Below are 13,943 nucleotides of genomic sequence, written 5' to 3'. Positions count from 1 at the left end.
TGTTATTGTTATTGTTATTGTTATTGTTATTGTTATTGTTATTGTTATTGTTATTGTTATTGTTATTGTTATTGTTATTGTTATTGTTATTGTTATTGTTATTGTTATTGTTATTGTTATTGTTATTGTTATTGTTATTGTTATTGTTATTGTTATTGTTATTGTTATTGTTATTGTTATTGTTATTGTTATTGTTATTGTTATTGTTATTGTTATTGTTATTGTTATTGTTATTGTTATTGTTATTGTTATTTATTTATTTGACCTCAACAAACACAATTACATCAAAAAGCATAGCAAAAATTTAACGAAAAGCAACGAACCAATCAAAATAATAACGAATACAATGAATATACAAGCAAAAAGCAAACAATAAATATAAAAAACAAGAATAAAAACCCAGAACAGAACATGACAGGAGGGCAACTAGATAAGCAAAAAAAAAAGAAACGAATTGAAGAGGAGCATGCAGGCATGGTAAATCAACTGAGGGAAACAACTTGACAGACCAACAAGGAACAACTTATGTGGGTCAGGAACAACAACAGTAAACTTGATTACTGTTGCTCGGAAGCATGTTGTCCCATACATAGATAGCACTAATCCAGAGGATTAAACGAAACACAATGGACATAGAACTGGCTATACAACAATAGTGATTAGGTTCACCATGCCTGCAAGCACCAGCAAGTAGTTACAATTAGTTAAATTGTAAAGCAGGTCGTTGTTTTACCAATGTACACAAAAACAAAACAAAACAAAACAAGACATTTAACAATGGTCTATGTCAAAGTAACGGGGTGGATTTCATATCTCGAGTTTAGGACGAGTTACTAAAAAAACTTAGGACTAGGCAAGCGAATTTACAATCTCCTAGGACTAGTCCTAGAACTATTTTCTGAAAAAGCAATGTGTAACAAAAAAAAAATTATTCTTCATCAACTAAAATTTGAAAAATTGAGTTTGTTACACATATTTTTGTTTATTGGTTATCCGCAGGAAATGGAAGCTGAATGCCGAGCTAATGAACATGTCATGGAAAATCCAATATTCTGATCTGGTTTTTAACGATATTTCCAAATCAGTGGCGTCTTCGATTCGATCCCTCTCACTGTCTGTTGTAAGTTATTATATACGGGGACATTTTACAATAAAGTGCGTCACCAATAGTTTGCTGAGGGAAAGTCGTTTTGAAAGTAGACAATCCCAAAGATTGAACATTTGGCGTCAAATTTCGAGACTCGTGAATTACACCAGAGATCTGCTGTTGAACCCACGTCCATAATCACATTGACCTCGCATCATACCACAAGGCCTTCATGGATATGGAGATTCTCAGTTCAATCAGACGTACAGATTAAAAGCCGACACATGTCCTTATAATTGAGGATAAGCATAGGGGACCAGTCTACAGTCCCAATGCACAAAGTACGTTTATCCTAACGCCTGACATTCCCAGATCTCTGGCGTAAGCCACGAGCCTCGAAGTATGACGTCAGAGGTTCAGACTAACAATCCCAGTGCACGAGCAACGTTTGCCCTCACGCATTTATGCAACAGTTCGAGCAAAATAAGTGTTTGACTCTATTTTGTATGTCAAACCTGACAAGGTGGATATTGACTTTGCTTCGGTGAAGCATTTTAAACAATCAAACCACTCAAGGGCAAACTCTTAGAACTGCATCGCCCTGGCGGCCTTACACTTTCGTATTATACTCAGTGACTCTGTATCTGTGTACAGAGAAAAAGTCCTATATAGGGCTAAGCACTGCACTACATTATGAACATCCTGATGTTAAATATAATGTTTTTAATATGTGCTGCGGTTTATAATTTGTTTCATACAGAATAGTTGAGGATAAAATCACAATGAACAAAAGTAAAGCTTACAGATTGTAACATATCATACCCGTTTTATGATTTCCATAGATATTTGACTTACCTTTCAAATCTGCCTCCGCTAGCATCTCTAAAAAGTCAAAATAGACAAGACGTATGATTCCACTTTGTTACTATAGTGGTGTTATTTTATTTTATTTCAGACTGGCCAGACGGGAGACGCAAACCAAAGACACATTTTCACCAAAGTTGCTCAATATGAGGTAGGCCTAGCTATAACATTGTTTGTTTAGACTCCTACCCTATTGTTTAATATAAAAAAAGCTAATACCCAACATTGCTTCCAGTGAAGAAGATAACAAATACTTGAGAGATAGTTTTATCGTATTCAAAACACCTATATCACATCCGCTGTTATGTTTGTTACCGGTATGCCTATACATGCAAAATACAAACGAACAATAAGTTTGAGAATGAATTCAAATTTTCGAAAGCTTCAATTATTCAAGAAACTTCTGTTTTCTTTCTACACTATTTTGCATCGGCTGTAAATACTCGTTTGTTTACTCTTTGTAATGTGTTTTTGATGTTCTGAACGGTGGATGTTTGACCACACTTAATTAACTACTCCAACGATTTTTTTTTTACTAGCCCGGGTTTACACAAATATTTAAACTATGTCACAAAAGATGCGTCAAGACCTACAGTTAATTTTATTTATTAATCTAACACATATTTTAAAGATTATTTGTATAATATTGTTATTTTTTGAGCCAGTCATTTTGTAACTGTACTAAACATCTTTAATTTATTTCCTGATTTCGTCCCATCAGGGTCGTGTGGTTGCCCTGAAACCCATAGTGAATAACAAACTCGACCTGAATAGGAGTGTGCTCTTGGAGTTACGAAATGTAAGTTGATCTCTAATTCAGCATTAGCCTTTTGTCAAGGCGTTCATGTCTTGGACAGCTTCATGGAGCCGCTCTCCCAAGCGAATGGAAAGGGAGACCAAGCACAGAAGCCACGAAGGCTTTGACAAAATGCTAGTTCAGCAGGGACCTCGATCGTACTTTTCATGTTGCTGTTAACTTAAAGTTAGCTGCAGTAAAACAAAACAAATTGTTTGTTTGTTTTCTTTTTTCTTTTGGAGTAACGAATAAAGGCCCCCAGGGAAAAGGACTTTAGTTAAAACTATTCTGTCCGCCCTTTATCATAAGTTTTCTATATTAACTAAAAAAATAAAAATAAATAAAAAAACGGAAACGTTTGTACCGAGGTCTCTTACAGAAAGCTGGTCTAACCCTAAGTCCGGAACGGAACAAACTAGATTTTAGTACTCTATGTTTTTGACTTATCTAATGTTCATAAAGTAAAACAAATGTCTTAGCATAAACTTTTTTATGTATTTTCGCCGTCTGAAAAACTAATCCAACCTAGTCAAAGTTACAAATTAAAGTTTGTCTGTTTTAGAGTTCCGTGTAAAGAAAAGCATTAGACCAACCCCTGTAAGAAAACTTTTCTTTTTTTGTTATTAAAGGTACAGTAGTTCGCTGTTTTTAAAAGTTTTATTGTTTAATCATTTGCAGTTGAGACGTCTTGAGCATAGCAACATTATCCGGTTCGTAGGAGCCTGCACTGATGGACCAGCCGCTTTCAAAGACATGATTATAACGGAGTATTGCCCTAAGGGTAGTCTTCAGGTAAAACACAATAATCATCAAACTTGAACATCAGTTTATAAAGACGAGCAGAGTATAACTGTTCGAAACGTCGAGACCAAACCGACTCATCCCCAACTCATTGTTGTATTTCAAGCAAAAATTGGTACATGGGGCATAGTGGGAAAACCTAAGAAGTTAAACATGCTATGACTGATATTTTATAGTTATGATTAAGTACAAGTCACATATGACTTAAAGGCAGTGGACACTATTGGTAATAACTCAAAATAATTAATAGCATAAAACCTCACTTAGTAACAAGTAATGGGGAGAGGTTGATGGTATAAAACATTGTAAGAAACGGCTCCCTCTGAGGTAACGTAGTTTTCGAGAAAGAAGTAATTTTCAAAACCTCAGACTTAGAATTTGAGGTCTCGTAATCAAGCATCTGAAATCACCAAACTTCGTGTTACAAGGGTGTTTTTTCTTTCATAGTTATCTCGCAACTCCGACGACCAATCGAGCTCAAATTTTCACAGGTTTGTCATTTTATGCATATGTTAAAATACACCAAGTGAGAAGACTGGTTTTTGACGATTACCAATAGTGTCCAGTATCTTTAACAATAAAATTATGTTTACCGCATAAATAATACTTCCGTTGTATTAGATTTAATAATTCATAAATGTTTTAAGTCATGTTTATGAAAGCAGCCTGTCGATAACTATAAGTCGTAGTTATTTGACCTATGCTGACAACATGTATAACATAAGCCATGTCTTTTTGGTCAAAGGCACTTTGACGATTCCGTCGGTGTTGATTCGCCCGAAATGGATGTATGTTTGGTGTTTTTTTTTATATTCGTCTTCTGTTATCTGAATTCGATATACAGTTTAATAAATGATCCTTAATTTACCTTTTAACTTTCTTTATGATCAGGATATTCTCGAAAACGACGCGATAAAACTGGATTCGGACTTTAAGAGTTCATTGTTAATTGACGTCATCAAGGTGGGTATCTGATAAAGTGAAATGCTCCCCCCCCCCCCCTAGATTAAAGCCAGGTTTGCCTTTTAAAGTTCCCCGGTAGAGAGCATAACTCAATTTCTACACAACAAATTCTTAAAACGCATGTCGAACAAGACTACAGATATTCTGCGTCAAACTTGTCCTGGATCGCACTCTTTTACGGAGTTCATCCCCATAACATACACATTCTCAAATTTTCATCCCTGTGTGGAAACATATTTTGTTCTTTCCATTGTCACGGTAGTCCTACTTAAGATTTTCCCACAGACGTGTACACAACAATTATTGTGGAACACCTCAGTCTTTCCCCTGTGGATTCCTTCGTTTCCCTTTTTGTTTTGTCATTGGTCGACGTCCGACTAGAGTTCATAGATTTATCCTTCTCATTAAACATCGCTTGCCATTTTGTTATCATCCCCCAGGGTTTGGGTTTTCTTCACCACCGCAGTGAGCTTGGTGTGCACGGCAGGATGAGGTCTTCTAACTGCGTGGTGGACAGCCGCTTCGTGGTCAAATTGACGGACTTTGGTCTCCTTGCTTACAGGGATGATGCTTTATCCGACCAGAGTGATGAACAAACACACCTCAAAAGTATGCTCATTGTCTTCAATAGATGTTACATTTACATCGGGCGGTACCTGCTGCTAAAATATATGGTTCGAACTTCCTCTATCTACCGGGCAATCTCGGTGGTCTAGTTTGTATGAAACTGCTCTAGACTTACAAAGGTCGTGCGTTCTAATTCCACCCGATTAATATGCCTGTGATTTTGATTTCACAGAACTCTGGGAAAGTACTGAGTATACAGTGCTTTACACAAATCGTTGTAAGTGAATTAAAATAGCATGGGACGAACTATTTTCACCGTTAAGCCCGGTTCATACTTCCTGCGAATGCGAATGCGATACGAATGTTGACGTCACAACAATTCGCAACGTATATTTCGCAGTCAGTTCAACTTTGTTCAACTCACTTGCAAATATCGTTCGAAAGGAGGGTTGTGACGTCAAACTTAAGTCAAATTCGCTTCGCTGGCTTTACTCAACAACAAATGAATCAGACAGGATTTGTGTTGTACTTAACTCTGATAATAGCGGCACTACGGGATCCCTCCTTTAGTCTTAGAGGCTTTGCCGAAACTAGGACTAACACATTTTTACGATGTATCAAACTGGAAAGAGGGGGTGGGGGGCTCGGTTGCTGTTTTATCGAGTGGTTAAACGGATGACCGTTTCAGGACAACTTGTCAATACCAAACAGTCTATACCCTCAATATAAGTTTCATCTTTTGGAATGATTTCCTTAGAAGTGCGATTATGTGCTATAGAGCTCAGTCAATTTATGTGTTCGTGTCGTGTCCTTTGCAGAAATGCTGTGGAAACCACCAGAGTTCATTCGGAAATCAAACGAAAACCACACGAAAGAGGGTGACATTTATGCAGTTGGTATCATCATGCAGGAGGTGGCGATAAGAGGTCCGCCATTCGAGAATGAGTTTCGAGAGACTGAGGGCGTAGAAGGTGATTAAATGCTCCCCTTTCTCCAAATTATATTTCCGATCTCTTGTTCTCTTATACCCCTGGCAGAGAAGATCAGCGGTCCTCCTAAAAAAATCCCTTTTCGGTGAGCATAGACCTATCTATACTTGATCAACCGGTTCCAGGTCTTTTATTCTCGCTGGACCAAAAGGAATGGAACAAATTACCTCATCATGGAATCATCTTCAACTGCAGTCTTCAAGAAAAATCCTTAAACATACCTTTTCAGTCAAGTCACATCAATCATATGTATGGTTTTGTTCTTTTTCTTATTTCTGCGACTTGGAGAAATATTCTTTATTAAACATGGTGTCGTCATCTTGCGTTTCCAATGTAACTATTAAACGAGACTAGAGCGAAGGTTGCCAAGCTCTTTCTATTGAACGCCATTGCTCACTATGTAGTTGGTCGGATCGTTTAACTCTGCCATGTTTATAACTCTGTTCGAAAAATGGCAATCTAATTCAATTTAGTAATTAAATGGTTTGCAAAACAGAATATCAATAAAGGAAAACCGAATGTTAAAACTATCGACTGGATCGGTCAAACTGCCGAAAAGATGAAATGGCTGTTTGAATCAAATTTCAGAAATTGAGAGGTGGACTTATTGAATAAAATAATGAATAATTTCCGTGTCACAATGCAGCACGAAAATGGCAATGTTACTGAAAAGAATGAATTATATTAAATTGTCAAACTGAATGACGAAATTTCCGAAAGGAGTTGTCGTGCGAGGATATTGATCTGGACCACCGAAATTGTAGCAATGGTGTTCCACACATTGTATCATTTGCCATTTCCTATTGCACACTTCGAACGTAAGGGCAAGTGTCTGTATGAACAATTTTCATTAAAAAAACTGTGGAGTTTCATACTGAAATTTCTTTATTTTTTTATGCAAAAGAAAATCTTCATTTCATAACCAATAATATTTGCGAACGGTTATTTACTCTCAGTCTCCATGTTGTATATATTGTTTAAAAAAAAAAGAGGTTGTTAAAGACCCTGGACACCATTGGTAGTTGTCAAGGACCAGTCTTCTCACTTGCTGTATCTCAACATATACATAAACTAACAAACCTGTGAAAATGTAAGCTCAATTGGTCGTCGAAGTTGCGAGATAATAATGAAAGAAAAAAACACAGTGTCACACGAAGTTGTGTGCTTTTCGAAACTTGATTTCGAGACCTCAATTCTAAATCTGAGGTCTCGAAATCAAATTCGCGGAAAATTACTTCCTTCTCGAAAACTACGTCACTTCAGAGGGAGCCGTTGCTCAGAATGTTTTTTTTTACTATTAACCTCTCCCCATTACTCGTTACCAAGTAAAGTTTTGTGCTAATAATTATTTTGAGTAATTACCAATAGTGTCCACTGCGTTTTAGATATGAACTGTATACCACACTCTAAAAACTATTATTACAACTTATTGTTCTTGTTTTGAGTTTATACCCTCTGTCTTAAATGTTACTACCTTTTTACCAATTTCAGCCATTTTGAAAAAGATTGCGTCTCATTCAACTCAACCATTCCGGCCCCACGTCCCAACCGAAGCCTGTCACCCAGAAATGCGCGCTATTATGGCAAGATGTTGGCATGAAACACCAGAGGAAAGACCCACAGTGGATGAACTCATGGCCAACATGAAGAAGATTTGCAAGTATGATTGCTGGATAACTAAGCCCCCTTAAATAAAGAGATATTGATTGGAAAGAAATGGTCGTGCAAATAAATTAATGAATGTTATCTGTTATCATGCTGTGCTCACAAAATCATATCGTGTACTTCAGAGGGAGCAGTTTCTCACAATGTTTTACACTATCAACATCTCTCCATTGCTCGTTACCAATTAAGTTGTTATGCCAGCAATTACTTCGAGTAATTATCAACAGTGTCCGGTGCCTTTAAGTTTTGTTTCTGGATTTCAATAGGAATGTCTCGGGAGGTATCATGGACAACCTGCTATCTCGTATGGAGTTCTACGCCAGTAACTTGGAAGGTCTTGTAGAGGAGAGAACCTCTGCCTTCTTAGAAGAGAAGAAGAGAGCTGAGACGCTCCTCTATGAAGTCTTGCCGAAGTAAGATACATCAATAAGCTCATGATTATGTTCACATAACACGTTTTTATTCACTTAAAGGGCAAACTTTGGTAAACAGAATTGATGAACAAAATACAGTTTAAACTGATTTGAATATGAAATAAAACTCATTGATTTAAGATTATTACGAATTATAGGTCGGTGGCCGATCAGCTTAAAATGGGATCCGCGGTAAACCCAGAGTCTTATGACAATGTGACGATTTTCTTCAGTGATATCGTGGGATTCACTGAGCTTTCATCGGGCAGTACCCCTATGCAGGTGGGTCAAATCATTGTTCGTTGGTATCTCCTTCAGCAGTATTGGAAGTAATCACTGGTTACTATTGGGTGCGTTCGTTTAGCTTCCCTGGGTCGACCCCGGTCTGCCCGGTACGTTCGAATAGCTTTTACGGGGCTCACTGGGTCAGCCCCCACTGCCCTGCTTGTGGAGTGTGTAACTTGGGGGTGACCTGAGGTGCACGCCGTCACCACGAGAGGGCGAGTGTGATCGTTCGATTAGCTCTTGTCACAGGGGCTCACCCAAGTGAGCACTGCGGGGTCGACCCAGGAAAGCTTTACGAACGCACCCAGAGTAAATACTCAATGCAGTTTACTCATATAAACGTGTACATTGTGATTGAGTAGTCAGCAATTGTATTTATTGTGTGTCAGTGACATTTTTACCTTCATTTTGATCTTTTGATTTTATTTTCAAAATATCATCTCTCTGAAGGTTGTTGCTCTGTTAAACGATCTGTATACCTGTTTCGATGGCATTATTGGCAACTTCGACGTATATAAGGTAAGTCTTGCACCAATGATATACTATTGTCTGGAATGGGGTGAACAGTGTTGGAGCTTGCAGAATGTGTTTTGGAGCAATACTTGTGTTTTAATAGATGTTAAATTGTTTGCCGTACCCGCTGCTAAAACATAGAAATCGAACTGCCTCTATCCACCGGGCAATCTCAGTGGTCTAGTTGGTATGACACTGCTCTAGAATTCCAAAGGTCCTTGGTTCGAGTCCCACCCGAGTACTATGCCTGTGATTTGCACAGAGCTCGGGTAAGTACTGAGTTTACAGTGCTAAGACACATCGGTGTATGGGTACAAACCAAAATGAATTGTGTTTTAGACGTCATAAGTACATAAGTACATAAGTACATAACCAAACAAACAAAGAATTTAAGTTAAAAAAACTGATTTTTCTATTGAAGGTCGAGACGATTGGAGACGCCTATATGGTGGTGTCAGGCCTGCCCATCCGCAACGGCTCTGCCCATGCGCGAGAAATCGCCAACATGGCGCTTTCATTGCTTGGGGCAGTGGGAACCTTCAAAGTTAGACACAGACCAGAGTGGAAGCTTCAACTACGGGCTGGAGTACACTCGGGTAAATGTTTTTTTTTTTTCTTTTTTTTTTTTTTTTTTTTATCAACAGAGTTACAATCACTGTCATGTATAATTATCATAGAAGCCGAGGTATTACACGTTTGTTTCTAATATTGTGTACTATAATTTGTTTTGTTTCCAATCGGTAATTAAGGTACCTCTTCTTGGGCAAACTATGTAACATATCCACGTTGTGTTTCCCTTCGCTGGCATGATACAATCCACAATGACCTTACCCAGTTTGCCTTTTAGAAGTTCCATGCATTCTTAAACGCTAGTTTTATCTATAGGGTCATGTTTCATCGTTTAAATGTCACAATCAAGTGTTGCAAGTGTGTAAAGTCATGCTAAAAAGTGCATTTATTCTTCCTCGCAATAGGTCCGTGCGTGTCTGGAGTGGTTGGTCTTAAGATGCCCAGATACTGTCTGTTTGGTGACACAGTCAACACAGCGTCAAGGATGGAATCAAACGGAGAAGGTAAAACTGTTGTTGGATAAAGTGCCTTTGATGATACAAACAATGGGGTCATAATTGGCATTTCGATTGCATATAGATGACTTGCACTGGTGTTGTTCTCTCTTTCTTTCTAATTATATATAATCATATACCATTGGTTCTGATTTGTAATTTTGATTGGCTTTAATTTCCCCGTCTTTTCTGAATACCTTCCCTGTATCCTCCTTCTCTGTTTTGCTATAAATAGACATATTTTTGTTTGTTTTTGTTTATGCCTCCTAAATATTGTCTGTTTTTGGATCGAAAGCTAACGCCGCCTACCCATTCATAAACTATTATATATTAATATGGTAACGAAACCAATGATGCGTCACTGTGAACTAAATTTGTGTAGCTTGCTATTCTGAGGAAAACCTTAAAGAAAGTGGACACAATTGGTAATTACTCAAAATATGTATTAACATAAAACCTCTTGGTAACGAGTAAAGAGGTTGATAGTATAAAACATTGTGAGAAACGGCTCCCTCTGAAGTGACGTAGTTTTCGAAAAAGAAGTAATTTTCCACGAAGTTGATTTCGTGACCTCAGATTAGAATTTGAGGTCCCGAAATCAAGCATCAGAAAGCACACAGCTTCGTGTTACAAGGGTGTTTTCTTTCATTATTACCTTCGATGATTGACCTATTGAGCTTAATTTTCACATGTTTATTATTTCATGCATAATTATGATGAGATACAGCAAGTGAGAAGACCGGTCTTTGACAGCTACCAATAGTGTCCAGTGTCTTTAAACTCGCACTCTGCTCATCATAAAAACAGAGCTTGAGTCTGGTTCTCTGAAACGCTCAGCTTTACAAAATGCCACTTCACTGTTGTTGTGTATCACAGGCCTATATCTACTTTTAATTGTTAGCAAACTGGTACTTGATCTTTAATTTGACACTTGTCGATGAAGTGATGTCCGGGCACTGCTTAGATACGATCTACTAGTCCAACACAATTTATGACACCCACTCTCCACTTTGACGTATTTTCATTCTTAAGCACTCAAGATACACATCAGCGATACGACCCGACATATCCTGCAAGAGTTTGACGAGTTTATCATTAAGGATCGAGGAGAAATTGAAATGAAGGTACAAAAATCAACTTATACAAGTTGTTTACTAAATGATGTATTGATTGATACATCTATTCATTTGACAATTTGTTATGAGCTGATTGAATGATAATGGCAGACCAGGGTTTGATTTAATGGAGAAAACATTAAAGCAATATCAATTATCGATAGCGAGAATTACGCATTTATTTTAAACACATGTCATCATGACACAGCGAAACGTGAGAAAACAAAAAGTGGGTTTTCCCGTTATTTTCTCCCGACTCCGATGACCGATTGAGCCTAAAATGTTTACAGGTTTGTTATTGCATATATAAGTTGTAGTACACGAAGTGTAGGCCTTACACAACACTCTTTACCGAAAGTGTCCAATGGCTTTAAATGAACACGTTGCCTTGGATCGGACGAGTTGGTCTATAAAAAGCGTTTGAAACGGTTCGTTATGAAATGCATATGGTTAGAAAGATGTTGTAAAAGTAGAATTGGTGATCTACACAAATGTGCCTCGAAATTGCGTAGTTTTCTTTTTACCTCGTCGACTAACATGGTCGGTAATTCATTGGAGTCAAATTTTTGACTAAAAAAAATGGCCGACTGTGTTAAAATTCGCGACGTAAAAGGAAAACCGTGCAATTTTGAGTGATACTTGTGTGGATCATTATAACTTACTTGTAAAACATCTTTCTAACCATATGCATTTTTTAACAAACGGTTTCAAACGCTTTTTATAGACCAACTCTTCCGATCAAAGGCAACGTGTTCCGTTAAGTAATTTGTTCCGCTCAAAGGAATTATGAAATTGAGCCCCGTTGTTGCGTTGAGTGGATTTTCACAAATAATTGGATAACTGAAATTTATTCCACATTGCATAACTGTTCTTATTCAATGTGATATTGAACATAATTATTGTTACGCTCAAGGCAAGCCTATTTCATTAAGTGCGTTACTGACGGTAATGAAAATTTAAAACATTGTTGTTTTTTCTGATCAAACTGAGTTTCATAATCCAAATCTTATTTCGTTAACACTGCAGGGTAAAGATAAACAGAGGACATTCTGGCTAATCGGACAACAATCTCAACCTTAGTTCATGCAGTTCAAGAGGACTGATCTGAGATCAATTGTAAACCTTAATGCACCTGTTTGGGGTTTCTATATGTTTATCCACAAACCAAATTCAAGAATTTAGGCCTACTCACTCTAAAAACTGTAGGTTTTTTTTAAGTTCAGGCTGATCCGAAAACTGGCTCATTGTTGGAATTTCAACTCGGATCCTTTGTTATTTTAATTAACTATAAGTTTTCTCGGTTAAATTCGGCAAATGAGCAGCCAATTTCATTTCCATGCGTTCGAATTAAAGTTGTTTTGCCTCTCCAGCTATTACTGCGTTTAAAATTCAGAATTCGGCCATTCAATTTCGTTTGTTTTGAGTCGAGTCAAATTCCTTTAGCACTCTGTTCAATTTAGCGTTTCGTCATTCTTTTTCGTGACAAACACGCCTCAAGAAGCGTCTGCGAATTTAAATGCTGCTTTGATGAGAAGTTAAATTGAAGGGTTATTTTGTTAAATCGAATTACGCAACATTACATTTGACTAATCATAAAACGAAATCGAATAACCCCTTTCAGTAGCATTCGATTTCGCTCGAAATAGAATAGCGGGGTGATTAAATTGGCTGCTCATTTGCCGAAATTGACCGAGAAAACCTATATAGATTAATTATTGTTTGTTTTTTGTCACTTGTAAAAATATAAAATTTTACAGTGTACAATTGTACAGTGACACAGAATCCGGGTCAAAGTGAGACAGAATCCGGGTCAAATTGACCCAAACATGGGTCAGGACCAACTAGGTTTCCAGGTTACGAGATAGTGATATCTTGGACCAACAGATGTGCGTGCTAACCAGGCTGTTGTGTATGTTGGCACAGCTTGTATGTTTGCTGCCTAATTCTGCGCGAATGAAAATTTGCCAAAAATGCATCTGTGAATGGAAACACCCTCTTTTGTTCGCAATATTAAAATAAAAATTTCATGTTTGTTATAGGGAACGCGTCTAATGCGTTTTTGTCTGTTGGTGATTATTTTGGGCCACATTATGGTAAACTAAAATAAAAGTGTTCGTAAACCAATTTAGCTTGCATATTTAGCTTGCACATTTTGCACCGTATTTTACATGGCAGGTATAATGTTTGTGTATCAAGTTAAACAAAAGTTCAATTCCAGATAAAAATCGTTCAATGGTCTCTTGAAAATCGTCACCTTCAAAGAGCACAAAAATATCCCTTGAAAAGGGGCTTAACGTGTTTGGGTTTTTTTTTTCTCTGCGTAAATCTTGAATTTGTTTTTATTGTCTAATGACTGCCCACACTCATGATGTTAAATATGCATACTGTGTGTATTTCAATACTTATATAAAGGTATAATAATGCTATAAATTAGTTATTTTTAAATGGTGTAATCGAAACCCAACCTTATTTTGTTCTTTGTAAAACTTCACAACCTACAATGACTGTTAGAAAGACATATTTTCACTTTATTCTTAAAGTCAGAGGAAATTCTGAAAGTTTGTTGATATATACGTTTAATATTAACACAATGATTAGTTGAATATAGCCAGGTAAAGTTATACCAAAGTTTATACTGCACCAAGTATTAATTAATTTCACAAAATACACCGACTTGAAATCACCGTTATGCCTGTAATAAAACACAACTAAAATATCACATTGATTGCAAATGGCAGTTCTAATCTTGTTTTTACCGAGTAGAACACACTCACTAATTATATAGATAGATATAGATAAAAAGTTTTATTAAAACAGAAAC

At 37.0% G+C, this 13,943-nt stretch overlaps 1 protein-coding gene across 2 annotated transcripts in view; it reads left to right on the top strand.

Annotated features, from left to right (window-relative positions):
- Positions 1-13,876, top strand: part of LOC139937270 (atrial natriuretic peptide receptor 1-like) — a 33,606-nt gene extending 19,730 nt beyond the window's left edge. Inside the window, exons 8-22 of one of the 2 annotated variants that reach the window (XM_071932370.1) lie at positions 1,000-1,120; positions 2,043-2,102; positions 2,673-2,750; positions 3,426-3,539; positions 4,440-4,511; positions 4,952-5,120; positions 5,897-6,049; positions 7,559-7,727; positions 7,999-8,145; positions 8,304-8,427; positions 8,881-8,949; positions 9,365-9,539; positions 9,918-10,016; positions 11,040-11,131; positions 12,149-13,876. In XM_071932370.1, coding sequence (XP_071788471.1) covers positions 1,000-1,120; positions 2,043-2,102; positions 2,673-2,750; positions 3,426-3,539; positions 4,440-4,511; positions 4,952-5,120; positions 5,897-6,049; positions 7,559-7,727; positions 7,999-8,145; positions 8,304-8,427; positions 8,881-8,949; positions 9,365-9,539; positions 9,918-10,016; positions 11,040-11,131; positions 12,149-12,202 — 1,696 coding nt within the window. In that variant the 3' untranslated portion in view covers positions 12,203-13,876. The remainder of the gene's footprint in view (positions 1-999; positions 1,121-2,042; positions 2,103-2,672; positions 2,751-3,425; positions 3,540-4,439; positions 4,512-4,951; positions 5,121-5,896; positions 6,050-7,558; positions 7,728-7,998; positions 8,146-8,303; positions 8,428-8,880; positions 8,950-9,364; positions 9,540-9,917; positions 10,017-11,039; positions 11,132-12,148) is intronic. The other variant, XM_071932369.1, reaches the window with a different exon arrangement.
- Positions 13,877-13,943: the final 67 nt, after the last annotated feature.

The sequence above is a fragment of the Asterias amurensis genome, chromosome 5 (genome assembly GCF_032118995.1).
Source record: "Asterias amurensis chromosome 5, ASM3211899v1".
Taxonomy (NCBI): domain Eukaryota; kingdom Metazoa; phylum Echinodermata; class Asteroidea; order Forcipulatida; family Asteriidae; genus Asterias; species Asterias amurensis.
The sequence above is the reverse complement of the archived record's forward strand: the minus strand, read 5'-3'. Positions and strand labels throughout refer to the sequence as shown.